General features: G+C 41.7%; 2 protein-coding genes across 2 annotated transcripts; both read right to left on the bottom strand.

The window, feature by feature from the left end:
- Window positions 1-956: 956 nt before the first annotated feature.
- On the bottom strand, window positions 957-5,276 carry fdps (farnesyl diphosphate synthase (farnesyl pyrophosphate synthetase, dimethylallyltranstransferase, geranyltranstransferase)). Its single transcript, XM_020637091.3, has 10 exons — window positions 5,128-5,276; window positions 4,516-4,668; window positions 4,296-4,436; window positions 3,304-3,384; window positions 3,050-3,172; window positions 2,884-2,972; window positions 2,724-2,796; window positions 2,523-2,600; window positions 2,289-2,423; window positions 957-1,678 (listed from the first exon to the last, which is right to left on the bottom strand). The coding sequence occupies exons 1-10, from the start codon at window positions 5,128-5,130 to the stop codon at window positions 1,478-1,480; spliced, it is 1,077 nt and encodes a 358-aa protein (XP_020492747.2). The 5' UTR covers window positions 5,131-5,276; the 3' UTR covers window positions 957-1,477.
- A 344-nt stretch (window positions 5,277-5,620) lies between these two features.
- fam189b (family with sequence similarity 189 member B) lies at window positions 5,621-15,479 on the bottom strand. The gene is made up of 14 exons (XM_020637140.3): window positions 14,800-15,479; window positions 14,657-14,713; window positions 12,323-12,430; window positions 12,062-12,178; window positions 11,522-11,629; window positions 11,195-11,355; window positions 10,973-11,072; window positions 10,818-10,890; window positions 10,323-10,620; window positions 9,828-10,186; window positions 9,708-9,749; window positions 8,079-8,257; window positions 7,831-7,977; window positions 5,621-7,739 (listed from the first exon to the last, which is right to left on the bottom strand). The coding sequence occupies exons 1-14, from the start codon at window positions 15,031-15,033 to the stop codon at window positions 7,494-7,496; spliced, it is 2,229 nt and encodes a 742-aa protein (XP_020492796.2). The 5' UTR covers window positions 15,034-15,479; the 3' UTR covers window positions 5,621-7,493.
- Window positions 15,480-16,158: the final 679 nt, after the last annotated feature.

The raw sequence follows: 16,158 nt of genomic DNA, 5'->3' as shown, positions 1-16,158 counted from the left end.
TTTTGTCTTCAATTCAATAAAACTACAAAGTACCTTAAATTGCAGTATTATTTTCCTTTGCACTTTTTTATTTGACAGCTTGGGTTACAAAAGTTACTCATGACATGAAAAGATCGGTTTTCATATCAAATTACATTCTCCCAACTGTTCACAAACACATCATGTATAGTAATCAATAGTCATCAAAATCTTGATTGTCTGGTTGTGTCCATTATCAAATCTGTTTTTATTATTTTTATTCAAAGCTAAATTAATTCATGGTTCCATCTTCTCAAAAGTGACTATTTTCTGCTTTTACCTTTAATAATTTTGGTTTATATATTTTCAATTATTTTGAGGTTTGGACGGCGGACTGGAAAAACTTAAGTCATTGTGAATGTGTAACTTGTGACAATGTTTCCACCTATTTGCATATTTTTTTTTTTTTTTATGTAAGCACATGAAACCACTCAAAAAATGTCCTCCTATAAAAGAATGCTGAAAAGAAAATCTAACAATAAACATCATATCTTTAAAATATGATATAAAATAGTCTTAACAATTAGAGGGCATGTACCATATTCAATGTATGATTTTCAATTTCTTGTAACAGTGAATACTTAGTGTCTTATTACCAATAATTAAATTATCTGAATACATTCTCTGCGACTGCTCATGGTGGAAAATAATCTGAATAACAGGATGATTTACTTAAATTTAATAAAAGTTTCAGAATTTCCCAGATCAAAGTTGATATGAAGTTGCTTGTTTTTTCTCCACTGGCCAATATTTCCCATACCAAATATTTTACATCCATGACAACCTAATTCACCAAATCCTCACATTTCAACAAGCGCAAACGTCAGTATTTGAGTGAGTGAATGAATGAAACATTTGACCAATTATAAACAGTTTACTTTAAATCAGAGAATTGCTTTTGCTTTACAAACTACTAAAAAGTAAAAATATGAGAAAAATACTGTCTATATATTATTTATTAAAAACATAACATCCAAGCCAGTACAGACTTTACAGCAGCCATGTAAAAATATATAAAACTATAGAGCGGATCAGTTTTGACCCTTTTTCTTGGTCAGGATACAAACTGTCATGAATTCAGTTTTCATCTGAACACCTAAACAATGATCTCTTTTTCTACATATTCAAAACTACTCTAGCCATCTAACCTTGCAACCTTTCCTGCAATTGAAAGCTTAGCCTGTCCATGATTCATTGCAATGTTATTCTTAAATAAAGCAACAAAATGAGGCAAAAGAAAGGGGCAGCTTTAAGTAATTTACAACCAAATATCTACAAAATCAATGCAGTTCATAAACCTCCAGCAGATTTTTTACACATCACAGTCCTCTTCAGCTCATGCTCGTGGGCCTCAGAGCCTGTTCTCTGGAAAAGGAAAGGAGTCACGCTTTATGCCATAATTGGAGTTGCATGATAACCTGGCTCATGCACCTTACAGTGTTAATGGATCCATTCCCTCTCACTTGTTCCTTTTGTAGATCTTCTTGGCGAAGTTGAGGAAGACAGAGTGAGGGAGATTTTGAGCGTGACATGCGATTAGTTCCTGTAGCCGCTGGTAGCTCTGATCTTCATATTTGTTGTACAGTGTTGGCATCTCCAGTGTGTCGTAGAGCGCTTTGACCTTTTGAACACTTGCATCATCATGACGTCCGTAACATGTCTGAGGAGGAGATGATGAAGATGAAATCAAGTTTTGCACCAAATAAAGTACCTCGGCATAACACACACTGAAGAGTAGAAGGAAACCTATTATTAAGAAACAAATTATCAAAATGAATTCAGTCCTGCATCGCCAGGGACTTTGTGTCTTAATTGAATTATGTCTTAGCGAAAGAAAATATACAAAGTATGAAATATCTGTGACAAAATGACACTTCCTGCATCTCATTCTAATAAACTCCTTGAACAACAACAACAATTTTTTTTAAATGATGGTATGAAAAGAAATTCACAGCTGCATTTCTCTTGTCATAATGTATAACCATGAACAATAATTTGAAAAGTCCACACAATTATTTCTATATATCAGTGAGCTATTCCTGCATTTAAAGTGATGATCGCGCTTTTCTTTATGCCAATTGCAGGCGAGGGAGGGAGTATGATCTAGAGAAAAGCCTGGTTGTCAACAAGGTTTTTAGAGAAATGCAAGGAAGCTGTGATGGAAACCTGTACATTCAAGTGCAAAACAGAAGATCTGGGCATGTTTGTGGCCAAGAAACACAAGTTCATATGTGTTCAAATAACAAAAGGGTTGTCATATAAAGTCTCACCTCCAGCTCTGCTCTCTGTTCAGGGTTCATAACTTCCAGAGCTTTCACAACCAGCCAGCTACATTTGTTATCCTGGATGTCTGTACCGATCTTTCCTGTCACAGCGGGGTCTCCATAACAGTCCAGATAGTCATCCTGCAAGCAACATGCATCTGGTTGTTATTAACTCTGTGAAGTCGGCGGCATATTATTTATTATGTGCCTTAGCAACAGGATGACATAAAAATACATTACCTGAATTTGAAAGAACTCTCCCATCTCAAGCAAGATGTGTTTTGCGTTATTGTGTTCCTCTTCACTCTTGATTCCAGCCTATAAAAGTGAGGTACACAAGCTTATTTTCAGACAAGTTCTCGTAAACTTCCAACGTTATCTCATCCCAGTCATGCCTATTAGATCCTTCTGTCATGGGTGAAACATTTTAAAAACACTCACCATGTACATTGCAGCTGCCACTGGGAGGTAAAATGAGTAAAAGGCAGTTTTGTATTTAACAATAGCTCTATACCTGGAAGACAAGAGGAGGAAAAATTACACCCCTTGCTTTGTTAACATCCTTCAATGCAAATTTAATTTACAGATTTATCTTCCCCACCTCTCCATGGTGAATCTGTTCAGGTCAATCTGACCAGGAGGAGCTGTCATAAGGTCCAGAGCTTGGCCGAGCTCTGTCTGGAAAGATGTCTGAAATAAACAGAGCTGCTGTGAGGATCCTGTTTTCTTTTGTTTGTGGATGTGTGATCTATCAGGACCTGTAATACCTCAGTAAACAGCTCCAGTAGGTGGACATAGTACGGCTGATCCCTGCAATGTCTGCGAAGAAGTCTGTAGATTGACCCTTCGAGGAGAAATGAGTCATTGATGGCATCAAGACCTATCCCGTCCTTCAAAACGCAGAGAAAGAAAGAAAACATGAGAAACTGATGACATGCTGCGGTGAAAAACATTTTTTCATCAGAAAGTTACGATACAAAAATGTGAGTTTTTATTTGTTCTGTTACATTACAAGTCCCACCTTCTTGTACCAGCAGGGCTGCCCTCTGCGTGTCACAGATGCGTCCATGATATCATCTGCCACGAGGAAAAATGCCTGAAGCTGCAAACAACAGGGTCAAAGTTAAAATAAAGATGACTTCAAGAATGTACCTTCTCTGCAAAGTGGCACTACCACAGTCAGTCTGAGTCTGTGAGATGAAGGATAAGTGTCAAAGATAGTCAAATATCCACAAACTTAATTTGTAAGAAAAAGCCAATATATTATTATTTTTCTCATCAACAAATTCATTTGAAAGACCACAGCCAACAATGTATTAATCTGTTACTCAGGGGTTTGTTGCCTTGCTATCCTGTCCACAATCAAAGCCTCAGTGGTCACAGATGTACCGCATTGTTGATAAATGCATTACATTTCTTTAAAGAATATGGATTTAATGGAGAGTTATTAATGTCTTGATATAAATGCATGTGCTGCTTCAGCTACACTGGCAAACCCCGTTTAAAAAAAAAAAAAAAACTTTTGATGGTATTTGGTGACTGTTGTCGCCAATTTCAATGTGTGTCGTGGTTTGTGTGTGTGTGGTTGGTTGTGTGGACGTTTTCTGCTGCAAACGTCACCTGCGCACCTGGGTATAGTTGGTAATTACAGCCACAGGTCAGTAGAAAGGGGAGACACAGGTGAATGGGGATAGGGAATTAGTGGAAGCCACACAGTTTTTCAACTTTAAGTGTGTGAAGATTTTGTCAGGCGCGTTTAGACTTTATCTATGTTTATGAGCTTGTTTCCTCTAATGCAGAATAGGCCTACACCCGTCTTTTTGTTGGTGTTTTTAAGAATACTGATAAATTAAATACTGCAAACATAATTAACAGCAGACATTCCATTTTTTTTTCTTTTTTTTTTTTACCCACCATGAGTTGGAAAATTCCCCTCCAGTGGCACTTTTTGTTGTTAGATTGCCACCACATTGACTATTAGGAAATATGTGGAATAAAGCAATATGTCCTTACCAACTCTATACACCAGCCAACCATGAGGGCCCTCTGCACGGTGCCCTGTGTGAGCTGAGTGGGTGGGAGAAGCTCCCTCAGTGAACCAATCACAGACAGGCCTCTGTTCCTCTTGCCTCCGGGGGAATTGTACACCAACACCTACGGCATGAATGGGATCGATTATGAAGCACCACGGTCCTTGTTAAAAGACAAATCAAACAGATTAAGACAGCGTTACCTCTTTCAGCCTGTTCAGAGCATCAGTCAGCGCAGGGTCGGTGATATCCTGCTCCGCCAGCTCCGTCACCAACTCCTCGAACTGGGCTTCAAACAGCTGAGGGTCTGACAGTAGCGCCTTTTTGCTGTTCGTCCCATTGCAAACGCTGTCCCCCTGGAAAGACGACGACAACAGCAGCAGCGGAGGATTGTTTTTTAATTTAGGCGGATAAATGGACAGCCACATGGTCCGGAGTATTGTAGTCCGGCCATTAAGGACCGAGCAGAGCAAGAGTCTCATTTTTAATAAACACACAAACTATCCTTGTGGGTTAACACGCTGTGTCAACCTTGTCGTTACAGCACCGGGTACCGACTACATCACATAGCGTTAGTAACTTGTTCCGGGTGATGGAAACTTCCAAGATAACTAGCTCCATTGTGGCATCCTGCAAGTAAGCTTAGTAAACAAGAACAACGCTATCAGTAAGTATACAGTTACGTTTCCGTGTCACGAAAAGAAGCGTTAGCTGAAGTTAGCCTTGATTGTATTCTTGCATCAAGTCTGTGAACAAGGCGACCTAAAGCATAACGAATCACGTTTTTTTTTCATCATAAACATTCCTTTACATACCATAATGACTCTGTCGTCTTATCCCAATCTGTTCAGTATAGTACAGCCAAATAGTTTATCTTCTGTTTATGTGTCTTGCCGTCAACCTGAAGTCTGTGAACGTCTCCTGAAACCAGGATATGCAGATTGTAGTTCGCGTTCGCGGCGCTGCCCATTTTATTCCAAAGCAGCGGAACTAAATTTCCCAGCATCCTTCGCGAATGTCGCGTGTGGGCGAGGATTTCGAAAGGCTCCATTTGACATTAAACGTTTTGATTGGCCGGTAGTATCGAACCAGGATGGGCTCGCACGCTGGCTGACCAATGGGGCTTGAGAAGGGGCGGGGTTAAGGTGTGGAGAGGAGAGATTTGTGAAGCCGGGGATGAGCCCATTATAGTGTTACTGAAAGACTGGATAAGATTAGAAGTGAAATCAATGACACGAAAAGAAAGCCCAAAGCAAATCTCTACATGTCACGTATGCCCTCATAAAATGTACAAAACTTCCACATAGGTATTTTTATTTGATGTCTTTCATTTATTTCATATCTTGAAATACATAACTTGCATTGAAAGCTTTGCCATTAAAACAGCATTACAGTTTTGGAATAGTTGTCATATTTAGATAGATTTATTATTCAGGTAACAAGGCTCTATCCTGGTTATCCTGTCATACAGATACATTTTTTTCTCAAATAAATAATTCACGCAAGACAAGAGAGGTAGAAATACAGCTCAGTGCCTTTATAGGGGAGTGTGTCTGTATCTGTGTGCAGGCTAATAGTGTATTATGTACATTTTTAAAATTGGTTAATTAAATATGAGTGTATCCAAAATGTACCTTTACTCTTATGGGGTCAATATCATCACTTTGTGAGCACACCAAAAACAACTTTCAAAGACAAAAAAAAAAAAAACTCCAATTGGCCACAAATATTGAAACATTTAAAATTCAAGAATCCTGATCAGTCTGACCCCTTAGGTTCAGCGTCACTGGATTGTCAGCACCCATCCACAAGCCCTGCAAGTCCATAGAGAAGTGTGCCGCCAAATAGTTTGAAGACAAACGTCATTAAAATGTTGTCTGTACATTTATTGCAACAGACTCTTCATATGATCAGAGAGCAGTTTACTCCTCTTTATCTTACAAGATCAGGCTGCTCTCGCCAGAGTCACTTAAATACCTATGCACTATAAACACTTTCAAAACCCTATCAAATTTAAATCAAGATGCTGAGGCATGTTTGGAGCCATCTGGAAGGAAACTTCAGGAGCAATGCACCGTCTTTGATTCTGACCTTCTCCTTCAGCTATATGTTAACACTCACACACATTTTAAAATGGCAACCATTATAGGTCTTGGGTGCAAGAGGAAAAAAATTCAGAAGCATTGTCAAAACATGCAGATAAAGACATTCTGAGGTTGTGTTACTCAGTTACACAGACTGTCACGATTGAATGCACAAGGTTCCTGCTGTATTTGGGAGGCTGTAGCAAAAACATGCACATTTGCAAATCAAACCACTGTGTCCAAGCACCACCCTCAGAGAATATATTTCAAAGGCTGAGTATGTTTCTGTGGCGTGCGTTAAGGTTAACGTGAAAAATGCAGGCTGCTTCTTCTTTGAAGGCCAAAGTGTAGGTGGAAGGGTGTCGAGAAAGTATGAATCTGAATTTGCAAAACAAAGGAAAAAATCAGCAACTCAGTAAAAGACTTAGCACGTGGGAGCAGTTGTCCTCGTGCAACCACATCTGATTATCTTTGATTGTACTCCTCTTACTAATTTTTTATTTCGAGATGCAATTTTGTAATAAATGGAAGACAAAATAAGGATTTCTGTGATCACTTGACCTGAGCGATCCTGTGGATGGAAAGCAATGTAAAAAGGGTCAAAAGCATATTGCGACCCATAATTATGGAATAGACTGAATGTGAGTCAGTGGCTGTTGTAGCATGAATGCTCGTTGACTTTTCCCCCCAGCCTGGAGGAAAATACATTTTTAGACAAGGTGTGAGAGAGGGACTTGAGAATACAGCAAAGAAAAATGCCTCTGATTTGTTGTCTCGGCCAGTTTTTGAATAACTTTGTTTAAACAGGGACACCACGGTCAAGAAAAAAGCTCCCAGTGACCGTTTCACTGATCCTGAAAAGTATCGGAGGTTGATGTTCAGAGTGATAAAGAGCACCACTGAATAAGGCCATTTGCACAGCTGGCTTCAGGTGATATGGAGGATATGAAGGGAAGTCATTCAAGATTCAGTACTGGATGTCTCCACTTAAACCGCCTTAGATCTTCCTTGTATCTTCACCTGCCTTATTTCCTCCCACCCTCAACTTCATTACAACTCTGTGGACTCAGATTCCCTCTACTCTCCTCCTCTCCTCCTCAGAGCACGGACTCAAAGTAGAGAGCTCCTGATGACCCATGCGGAGGATGAGGTGTCACCAATCTACGTAGCGACAAAGAGGAGGAGGAGCTTAAATCCCCACAGCTGCGCAGGTGGATCCCCTCTGGAGCCCGGCCGCTGTATTGTCGGTTGTGGCGACTGTCACTGTGGGAATGGTGGTGTCCACGGCGATGAGAGTGGTGGGTGGGGTGTCCTCGGCTGGTGCTCCAAGTGGTCCGCAAAACCTGAGGATTTTAGGGAGAAAAAATGTCTAATGTGGCAAAGTCAATATAGAAAAACAATTGACTAATGAATAATCTGAACTTGATGTCATACTTGTTCCAAAGGCAGATGGTTGGTGGCAGCACCCTCAGCTCCAGACCTCTTTTTCTGCCCCTGCCCTGTGTTCCCAGCATGCTCAGAGGAGGGCGAGAGGTTGCGTCTGGAGCGCTGCAGGAGGCGAGCCATCAAAACTCGAGTCACCTGAAGGTTAAGTAAAAAGATCAGTGAAGGAAAAGGCTAAATAGACTTGCATTGGTGTTACGTTTTCTTCTGGAAGTTTGATAAATTATTATTAGACTAACCTTAAGGTCTCCAAGAGAACGGTTGCATTCTTTAGGTAAACGCAGAGGTGAGGTGGGTGGCTGTTTGGAGGGAACCTGTACCCCGGTGGCTGCTGCTGATTTCATGCTGCCTTTCCTTGGCAAAGCTGCTGCAGGAGGCAAAGAGGTGCGCGGCAACAAACATGCCTCAGAGGACGGACCTTTAACAGACATAGTCAGGAAAAAAGAGAAAAAACGGAGGCACTCATTTTCCAAGTTTTAAAACTTTTATGAACCTGAAGTGGTCTAGAACAAAGGACATTAAACTAAAACTACATGAAGGAGCTAGTTTGTTAATTTTCTTATTCTTCAGAACTTAAATTGAACCTTTTTTTGGGGGGGTGGGGGTGGGGATTTATAAACCAACCAGGCCTGACTACAAATACAGATACAATTCTGATTAAATTCCCCCAAAAGGAAGAATTTTACAAATCCCATATCATACTCTATAACTGCTTTTCTGAATACATAAAAATAAAAGAGGGACGTTAAAAGAGGGAACAACAAAGCTGTTATTTGTCCCCTCCACTGCTTTGTTGCAGGGCGTTTACTTTTCTGGAGAAGGTTTGTCGATACTTAAACTCAGCGGTCAAACAAATAAACGCCTTTCCAGTGGTGGTTCAGAATCTCTGTCCTTTAAATCCATTACTTGCCTAGACAACAACTCTAATCGTTAGCAAATAACAAGGAGTTTGTCGGAATCCAAAGCATATACTGCCAAACAGTGGAAGCTGTTAAAATTTCTGTCACGACATAGCTGTGTTCCTTGCGAAGTGGTAAGATGAGAGACAATGGCCGGCAGAGGTCAAAGACGAGGTACTAACACTGTTAGCACCTGCTAATTGGCGTGAATAGTGTGGTGTGTGTTAGCTCACTCTGATCCACTGTTGGTTTCCCATTTACAGAGCCAGGGGCTGTGAGCAAACACACAGAACAGACAGCTGGTCCACCAGGAGGACATATTTGCTGAATTTTACAAACAATCCATTGCATTTGTATCGCAAACCTCTTTTCAAGTTTTATTTTGATTAATAAAGAAACTAGGTCATTAAATCGCTTGAATCCAACTACAGAAACACCACATTTCTAACAAAAAAAAAACTAAATTTAAACTCTTATTCCAGAATCAGAATAAGGCTTTTCTGCAGAGTATTGAACACTGTAAGAGTAACATTAGATACAAGATTGTCCTCATACTCTGCAGTAAAAAAGGAGCTTTTGATTTTGTGAAATATAATATTCAATTCATTCATCAGGGTGCATAGTTTGAAATTCATATACCAATGAGGAAATGGTGTGGCTCAATAATGTCATCAAATCAAAGCTAATTTAGCTGCTGTGGCAGAGTTTCATAAATCATTTGCGGTTGGGGACACATTAGCATGTTTCCTTTGTTGTTTAAATCTGCAATAGATTCCAACAGGGTTTTATTAATGATGGCTATGAGGTGTAAATGTCTCGTGTTATATATCGCTCCAAAACAATCTGAAGGGTTTGCTTTTGGATTTTATTTTCATTTACAGAAATGTCAGATATGAAAAGAGCCAGAAACAACTGAATTATCACATCAACACATCAACACATCCCAGAGCCCCTCTGTTATCTGCTTACCTGTGTCTGTAGATGCTTTGCTTCCTCCAGAGCCAAAGTCAACTAAAAAGGAGAGACACATAAGTAGCACCACATTAAACAGTAATGGAAAAGATGTAATCATATTTGTGTCTTACTTGCCTGTATCAGTGGAGGAGCCAAAGCCTGGCTCACTGTGTGACCTCACCAGACGTAGGAGCCCCTCGCTATCCCTCCTTAAACCTTCTCCATCCTTTTCACTTTTCCCAGCCCTTCGTCGGAGGTTCAACAGTTGGCCCAGGAACTGTGGCCTGTTACCCTGACCAGCAATTTGCTCAAGGGCAGCGGAAGGGGAAATGGGAGGAGCAGAGGAGGTCGGTGCAGCTCCTTGGCGTGAAGGAAAGGAGGATTGGTCGCGTGTGTCTGTGACAGAGGAATGCTGTTGAGAGGTGGAGTTTCCTATAGCTTCCAGCTGGGAACAGCTACTAGCTAGCATGGCCTGGCGATGTAGAACTGGAGACCTGCAGGACAAAACGAGAGCATTTATATACTATTTCTGTGTGTGGTTGTGCTGATTAACAGCTTAATTTCATACGACAGTAACGTAGTAGCTGATAATATTAAATAGCTTCTGTGTGTTTGTGTGCGTGTCCTCACCTGTATGTGGTGGTCGCAGTGCTGGGGGAAGAGCAGGAATTGGACCTCTCCCCTCTGACGAAGCGCCTGGCTCTCGGCCCTCCAGCCAGTGGACTCTCGGGTGTTTGAGATGGCGGGCCTCGAAAGCTGATGTACTCACTGCTCTCTCCTCCATCTCCCCCCTCACCCGCACTCCTGGTTCCCCTCTCCCCCTGGTTCCTCAGACCAACCTCCATCAGACAGGAGTCCTCAGACGGGGACGAATCATCAGGTATGTCCACAATCTCTGACATCAAAAGAGAGCCACTGTCCATGGAAACTAATAAAAACAAAGCCGTCGTGAGTTGCTGTTTTCCTGGATTCACTATAACACTGATTGACTGACAAAATATTCCATATTAATTTTAATTTGCTACATTGATTTGAATTGGCATAATCTGTTTCCTATCCACTCCAAAATGCCACCTTAGCTTTCAACAAGTACAGTAAAAGTTGCATTGTGGGATAGTTGTTCACCTTCTCCACTGAAGGCAGTAGAAGTTCCTCTCTCTCCAGACAGCTCAGTGCCGTGGGCATCATACATTGTTGCCTTGACAGCCACAGTAGACAAGGATCAGCACAGTCAATAAACCATACACATCACAAACAGACACAGACACACCCACACCAACCTGGCTCGCAGCTCTTTGTCCCATCACAGCTTCATAAGGAGGCGGGCAGTCAGTGGGGTAGAGAGGGACAGGACTCTCCATGGAGCCATTATAGGTGATGCTGTGTGAAGTTAATGCAAAAACATCAAACAGATCATTTCCCCCGCTTAATCGTATGTGGCTGTTTTCTAAATATGTGCAAGGCTGTTAGTGATATTTAATACTACTCATGAAGTATTATACCTCTGAGCGTCTGTTTCAGAGCTGCAGGTGTACTCAGGAGGATAATATGGGGGCGGAGGGATGGGTGGTACAAACTCCTCAAAGTCCATGATGTTGGTCAGAAAGGCGTCCTGGGGAGTGGTGCATTCTGGGTTGACTGAGCGAGAGCGATGTGGGGCCAGCTTAGGGAGCAAGGGAGAACACATTGAGCTCATACAACGAATAGAAGTAAATATTTGTAAAGTCTCATTTCTGAATACAGCAGTATAATTTATTGCTGAGTACTTTCCCAACAACAACAACAACAAAAATCAAGACTGGTGTAAAATGTGCTGTGTGTGCACTCACCAGGTGCACAAGGTCCAGAGAGAATATGTGAATACTGCAGGTCACAGTGGACAGAGTACAGATGATGGTGGAGAGAATGCTGAGACCACATGCACTGAACAAAAGGTCCTGCAGAGAAATTGTAGACTTAGAAAATGTAATTCTGTCAGAGTAGAGGCATGTTTCTCCTAGGTCGAGGTCAAGTTTGCTTTTGTTATATAAGTTAAAGTGTCCTTGTGTTTAGTTTTACAGTTTTTGTCCATTTAGCTGAAAGTAATAGGTACACATTTTTTATATTTTTTAATAAGACTGAAACTGGCACTTACATAAACTCTTGAATGCTGTATTGAAGCTCATGAGTATCTAAAATGACTGATGTGTACATAAGAAATGATTACAGCTAATTATTACAGCTTAAAAAAACCTTATACATTGGTGTTTTCACAACACACTGGACATTTGTCAGACTTGAAAAATTGTGAACCTTTCCTTCACAATAAACTTAGGGTAATAAAATTAAGATTTAGGTCTCCAGTACATGTCAATACATATCCCACCTACCTTTAGCTGCTTTCTGATGCCGTGACAGTTAGCGTTCAGATAGAGGACCAAGGTCTCCTCTTCTGTGATGGAGCAGGAGTGTGAGGGTGGACAACAAACACAATGACCATTGTCCACCTACACAGAGAGGATTTGTGTAAAGCACTGCACTGCTCATTACGAACATATTGATAACTTATTCCCTGCACACTCTCTCATGCATGTTGGTAGAAGGGCATTTCAGCACAAGACAGAAGACATAACTTGCACATTGTTGTGTACCTGGCAGGTGAGCAAGGACTTGACCATCTGTGCGTTCTGACAGGAGAGCATAGAGCCTGCCAGACTGAGGATCACACACACTGCAGACAGCAGCATGAACAGAGACACCTAGTGAGGAACACAAAGACACAGAGCCATGTTTAGATAGATTTAGTGCAGGGTGTCAAAACTTCTGTCATGCTCAGCCAAGAGTGTGCAGAATGTTATTCTTCCAACCAAAAAACTTGGCAGGTAGCTTTAAGGAACAAAGACCCCTTCTGCTGAAGGGAAGGAGTGTTGGACTGAAATCCTGGGCACTTTTTGTGCTCTATGTCGAGGCAAGATTAATCCACAAAAAATATTCTGTGGGTCACTTAGTTTGTAGTAATTTAACTGAATTCCTATGTGATAGGAGCAATGTAAGAACAGTATACAGCATACATTTATTTCCACTTTCACTGTTTACATTTTAACTGCTGGTTTCAAAGTTGAGAGATAACTTATAGAGTACACCATTTCTGTCGCTATGGGTCTCTTAAACAAAACAATAACAAGGGACTGCAGTTTGATGATGTCGTAAGGTCATAAATCATATAATGACCCTACACTATCATCAGACATGAAGAAAACATGATTATGTTGACGTGCTGGCTTCTCTGACAACAATGCAGCAGCCAGTATGTCCCCCTCCTAAGATTCAAATACGGTCCGGAATGTTCTGTTTTAGTTACCCTCACTAGGCTGTTTTAGACGGCCCTCTGTTTTCCAGATATTAGACCAGATATCATGGCAAACCAAAAGGCGTTGCAGCGATGGAAGCGGGCAAGTGAACTGGTTCAGATATAACAGATTTTACCCGACTTAAGATGCCTAGTCAATTTTCTAATAAGCGACATGACCAGAAACGTGGTAAGATGTATCTCCAAATATTGGAGATGCTTTTGAAAAATGGAGAGGTTAGAACGCTCATTGGTTTCAAGACTGATGCAGATCTGGCTAAACACTGAAGATTTCGTGTCCGCGACATGGCAACCCGCGTTTGCATCGACTCTAGAGAGGAGGGGGCAGGGGACGGCTCTCTCCAATGTTTTGAATATGAACAAATTTAAACACTATTTGTAAGGGTTACATATTGCTTCTTTAACTGTCAACAGGTCAGTAACATGATTGGGTATAAAAAAAGAGCTTCCCAGAGGGGCTGAGTCGTTCTTGACTCTGTGACAGAACACGCTGACAAATTGTGCAGCAATTTAAGAATAATGTTTTTAACATAAAAATGCAAAGTATCAGGAGATTTCATCATCTGTGGTATATTATATAATTTAAAGATACAAAGAAACTCTGTATGCAATGGACAAGGACTAAAAAACAATATGTCGACCCCTTCTCTTGATCTGATCTCATATCAAATGAGCTGCGGTGAAGCAGAAAACTGTTATGAGGTCTGGCAAGTCCAATTTTGAATTATTGTATGGAAATCCTGGGTTCTAGAGGAGAGAGGCCATCCGGCTTGTTATCAGTACTTATTTTATCTATTTTGTATTAGACAGGACAGTGGACAGAGTATGAAATCAGGAGAGAGAGTGAGGAATGACATGCAGGAGACCTATGTCAGATTTGAACCCAGGCCACCTGCTTGGAGGATTAGGACCTCCATACAACTTGAAGTTGAAGTTAGAAGAAAAAGTGATACGACAGAGTGGTAAGCATGACCCTGTCCAGACTTTTTGAAATGTGTTGCAGGCATCAAATTTTAATCTGGCTTATGAATTTCCAAAAGCAATGAAACGTCTCAGTTTCCACATTTGATGTGATGTCTTTGTGTCATTAAATATGGGGTTTAAATATTTTCCAATTCATCACATCCTGTTTCCATTTACATTTAACACAACATCCAAACCTTTTTCAATTAGGGTTTGTATGTTTAATGCCTGGCTAGTAACGTTAGCCAAGGTAAACAAACACTTAGGTGTCGTCATACTTCCGTTGTTTATCAGATGAATGAAATGACTGTTACCAATAAAAAAAGATGAATTCTTCTGGGATTGAACATTGTTAGAAACATTTGCGATATTGTACAAAATACAACACCTCATTTTAAACAAACAATGAGGAATGTTTATTTATTATACCTTTTTATAGTGTTACGAAACAATGAAAACTTTCATTTCTATGTAAGCTAGGCAAACACTCAAGTCTGCTGATGAAGATCATAGCATTTGACCAAAAGCTCCACATCACTTTTTGAAGGACCTCCTGGTAAGCTAGGAGGATGTTGTGCCCCTGTGGCCCTTTGGCCCAGGAGTCCTCTTTAACCAGCATTGCTCAGTGACACATAATTAAGACAGTACATACCACCAGTGTAAGAGGTCTCCTCCATGAGATGATTCCAACTATCCCTGACGCCACCACCTGCAGAGAGACGCCATACATCAGACAACAAACCCTTCGGAATCTGTTGTTTTACTTCAAATACTATCAGAAAGAGTTACACTTACAAAGAATCCAGCCCAGAACGGACAGGACTGCCTAACACGGGCTGAGGAGGTGAAGGCTATGCTGGTAAAAGAGAAGGCCAGGACCATGCCCCCCAGGCCCAGGTGGCAAAGCCCCAGGTACAGGAGCAGGCGAGCCCCACCAGGCCCCCGACCAGACATGCCCCTGCGGCTGTCTGACCATCCTCGAGACCCTGAGGCTGAAGCCACGCTACTGGAGTCGGATGGTGAAGGCATGTTTGTGGAGGAAGATTGGCGAGATATCACTCTTACTCCTCCTTCATAAATCAAAGTTCAGCTATGTGGGTAGAAGTGCAGGAGAGTAGAAAAGGCAGAGACATAAATGCTGGCTTCAGGGCTCCACTCTATCAAAATTATGCACCAATCTCTCCACTGGCAAGTGCCATAGGTTCTCCGCAATGCCCCATGGTGTAGTCCAGTCAGGGAGTCCAAGAACTTTGTCAGCAGAAAGTGGAGAATTGAGCAGCCACTACACTCTCACAGCCACTTTACTCACCTCATTTGACGTTTCAGCCATGATTGTTTTAGTCTATACATGGTCCATTTCTCCCACTACAGCCTTGAAAAAGCAGTCTCAGCATTATTTGGCTCAGTCATGCGCACTGGTTAGACCACAGAACAAACACATTAGAAATCACTGTTATACTGGTATGCTTTTCGTTGTTCCCTCTTCTTCTTCTGCCCCCTCGCGTCACTAGCATTACGGTAACTGCAGACCCGAGCAGGCCGCAGAACGTGAAAGCATCCCAAAAGAAAGCAGCTGATCCCTCGTCGTTTCACCTCTCACAAGAGATAACATGAGCCGGTCACGTCGCGTGTCCACCCCAGTGGAGCTCCATCCGAACATGTGCCCTCTCCGACCTTCTCTTCGCTCCTCTTCATCCCGTCACGTCAAGGAGAAAGGGGAAACAACGGTGTGGAGATCAAAGCCCCAAGATCACATCGGTTCGTTCGGGAAGCGGAAGACTTATTACCTCGACATGAACAGGAAATATATATCCTCCATCGATTTTCAAACTGCACCAAAAAAAAAAAGCTGCCGGGCCGGGGTCGGTGTTTCTTCACAGTTTTCAATCTTTCACAACGTTACCTCGGGGGTTTTTGCGGTGGTGGTCCACTCACGCACCTATAGACCCCCCTCCTCCTACCTCTCCGTCGCCTCTTTCCTCCCTGCAGTCACGCGGGCATCCCGTTCAGACCCGTGTGTGTGTGTGTTTGTGTGTGTGTGTTTGTGTGTGTGTTTGTGTGTGTATCCCGGACGTCTACCTCTCTGACTCCCACCAAGCGTCACATGAACGCAACAACATATCCTACCTACATGTTTAAAACAATTCAGGTTCA

This window comes from Labrus bergylta, chromosome 8, assembly GCF_963930695.1.
Source record: "Labrus bergylta chromosome 8, fLabBer1.1, whole genome shotgun sequence".
In the NCBI taxonomy this organism is placed as follows: domain Eukaryota; kingdom Metazoa; phylum Chordata; class Actinopteri; order Labriformes; family Labridae; genus Labrus; species Labrus bergylta.
The sequence above is the reverse complement of the archived record's forward strand: the minus strand, read 5'-3'. Positions and strand labels throughout refer to the sequence as shown.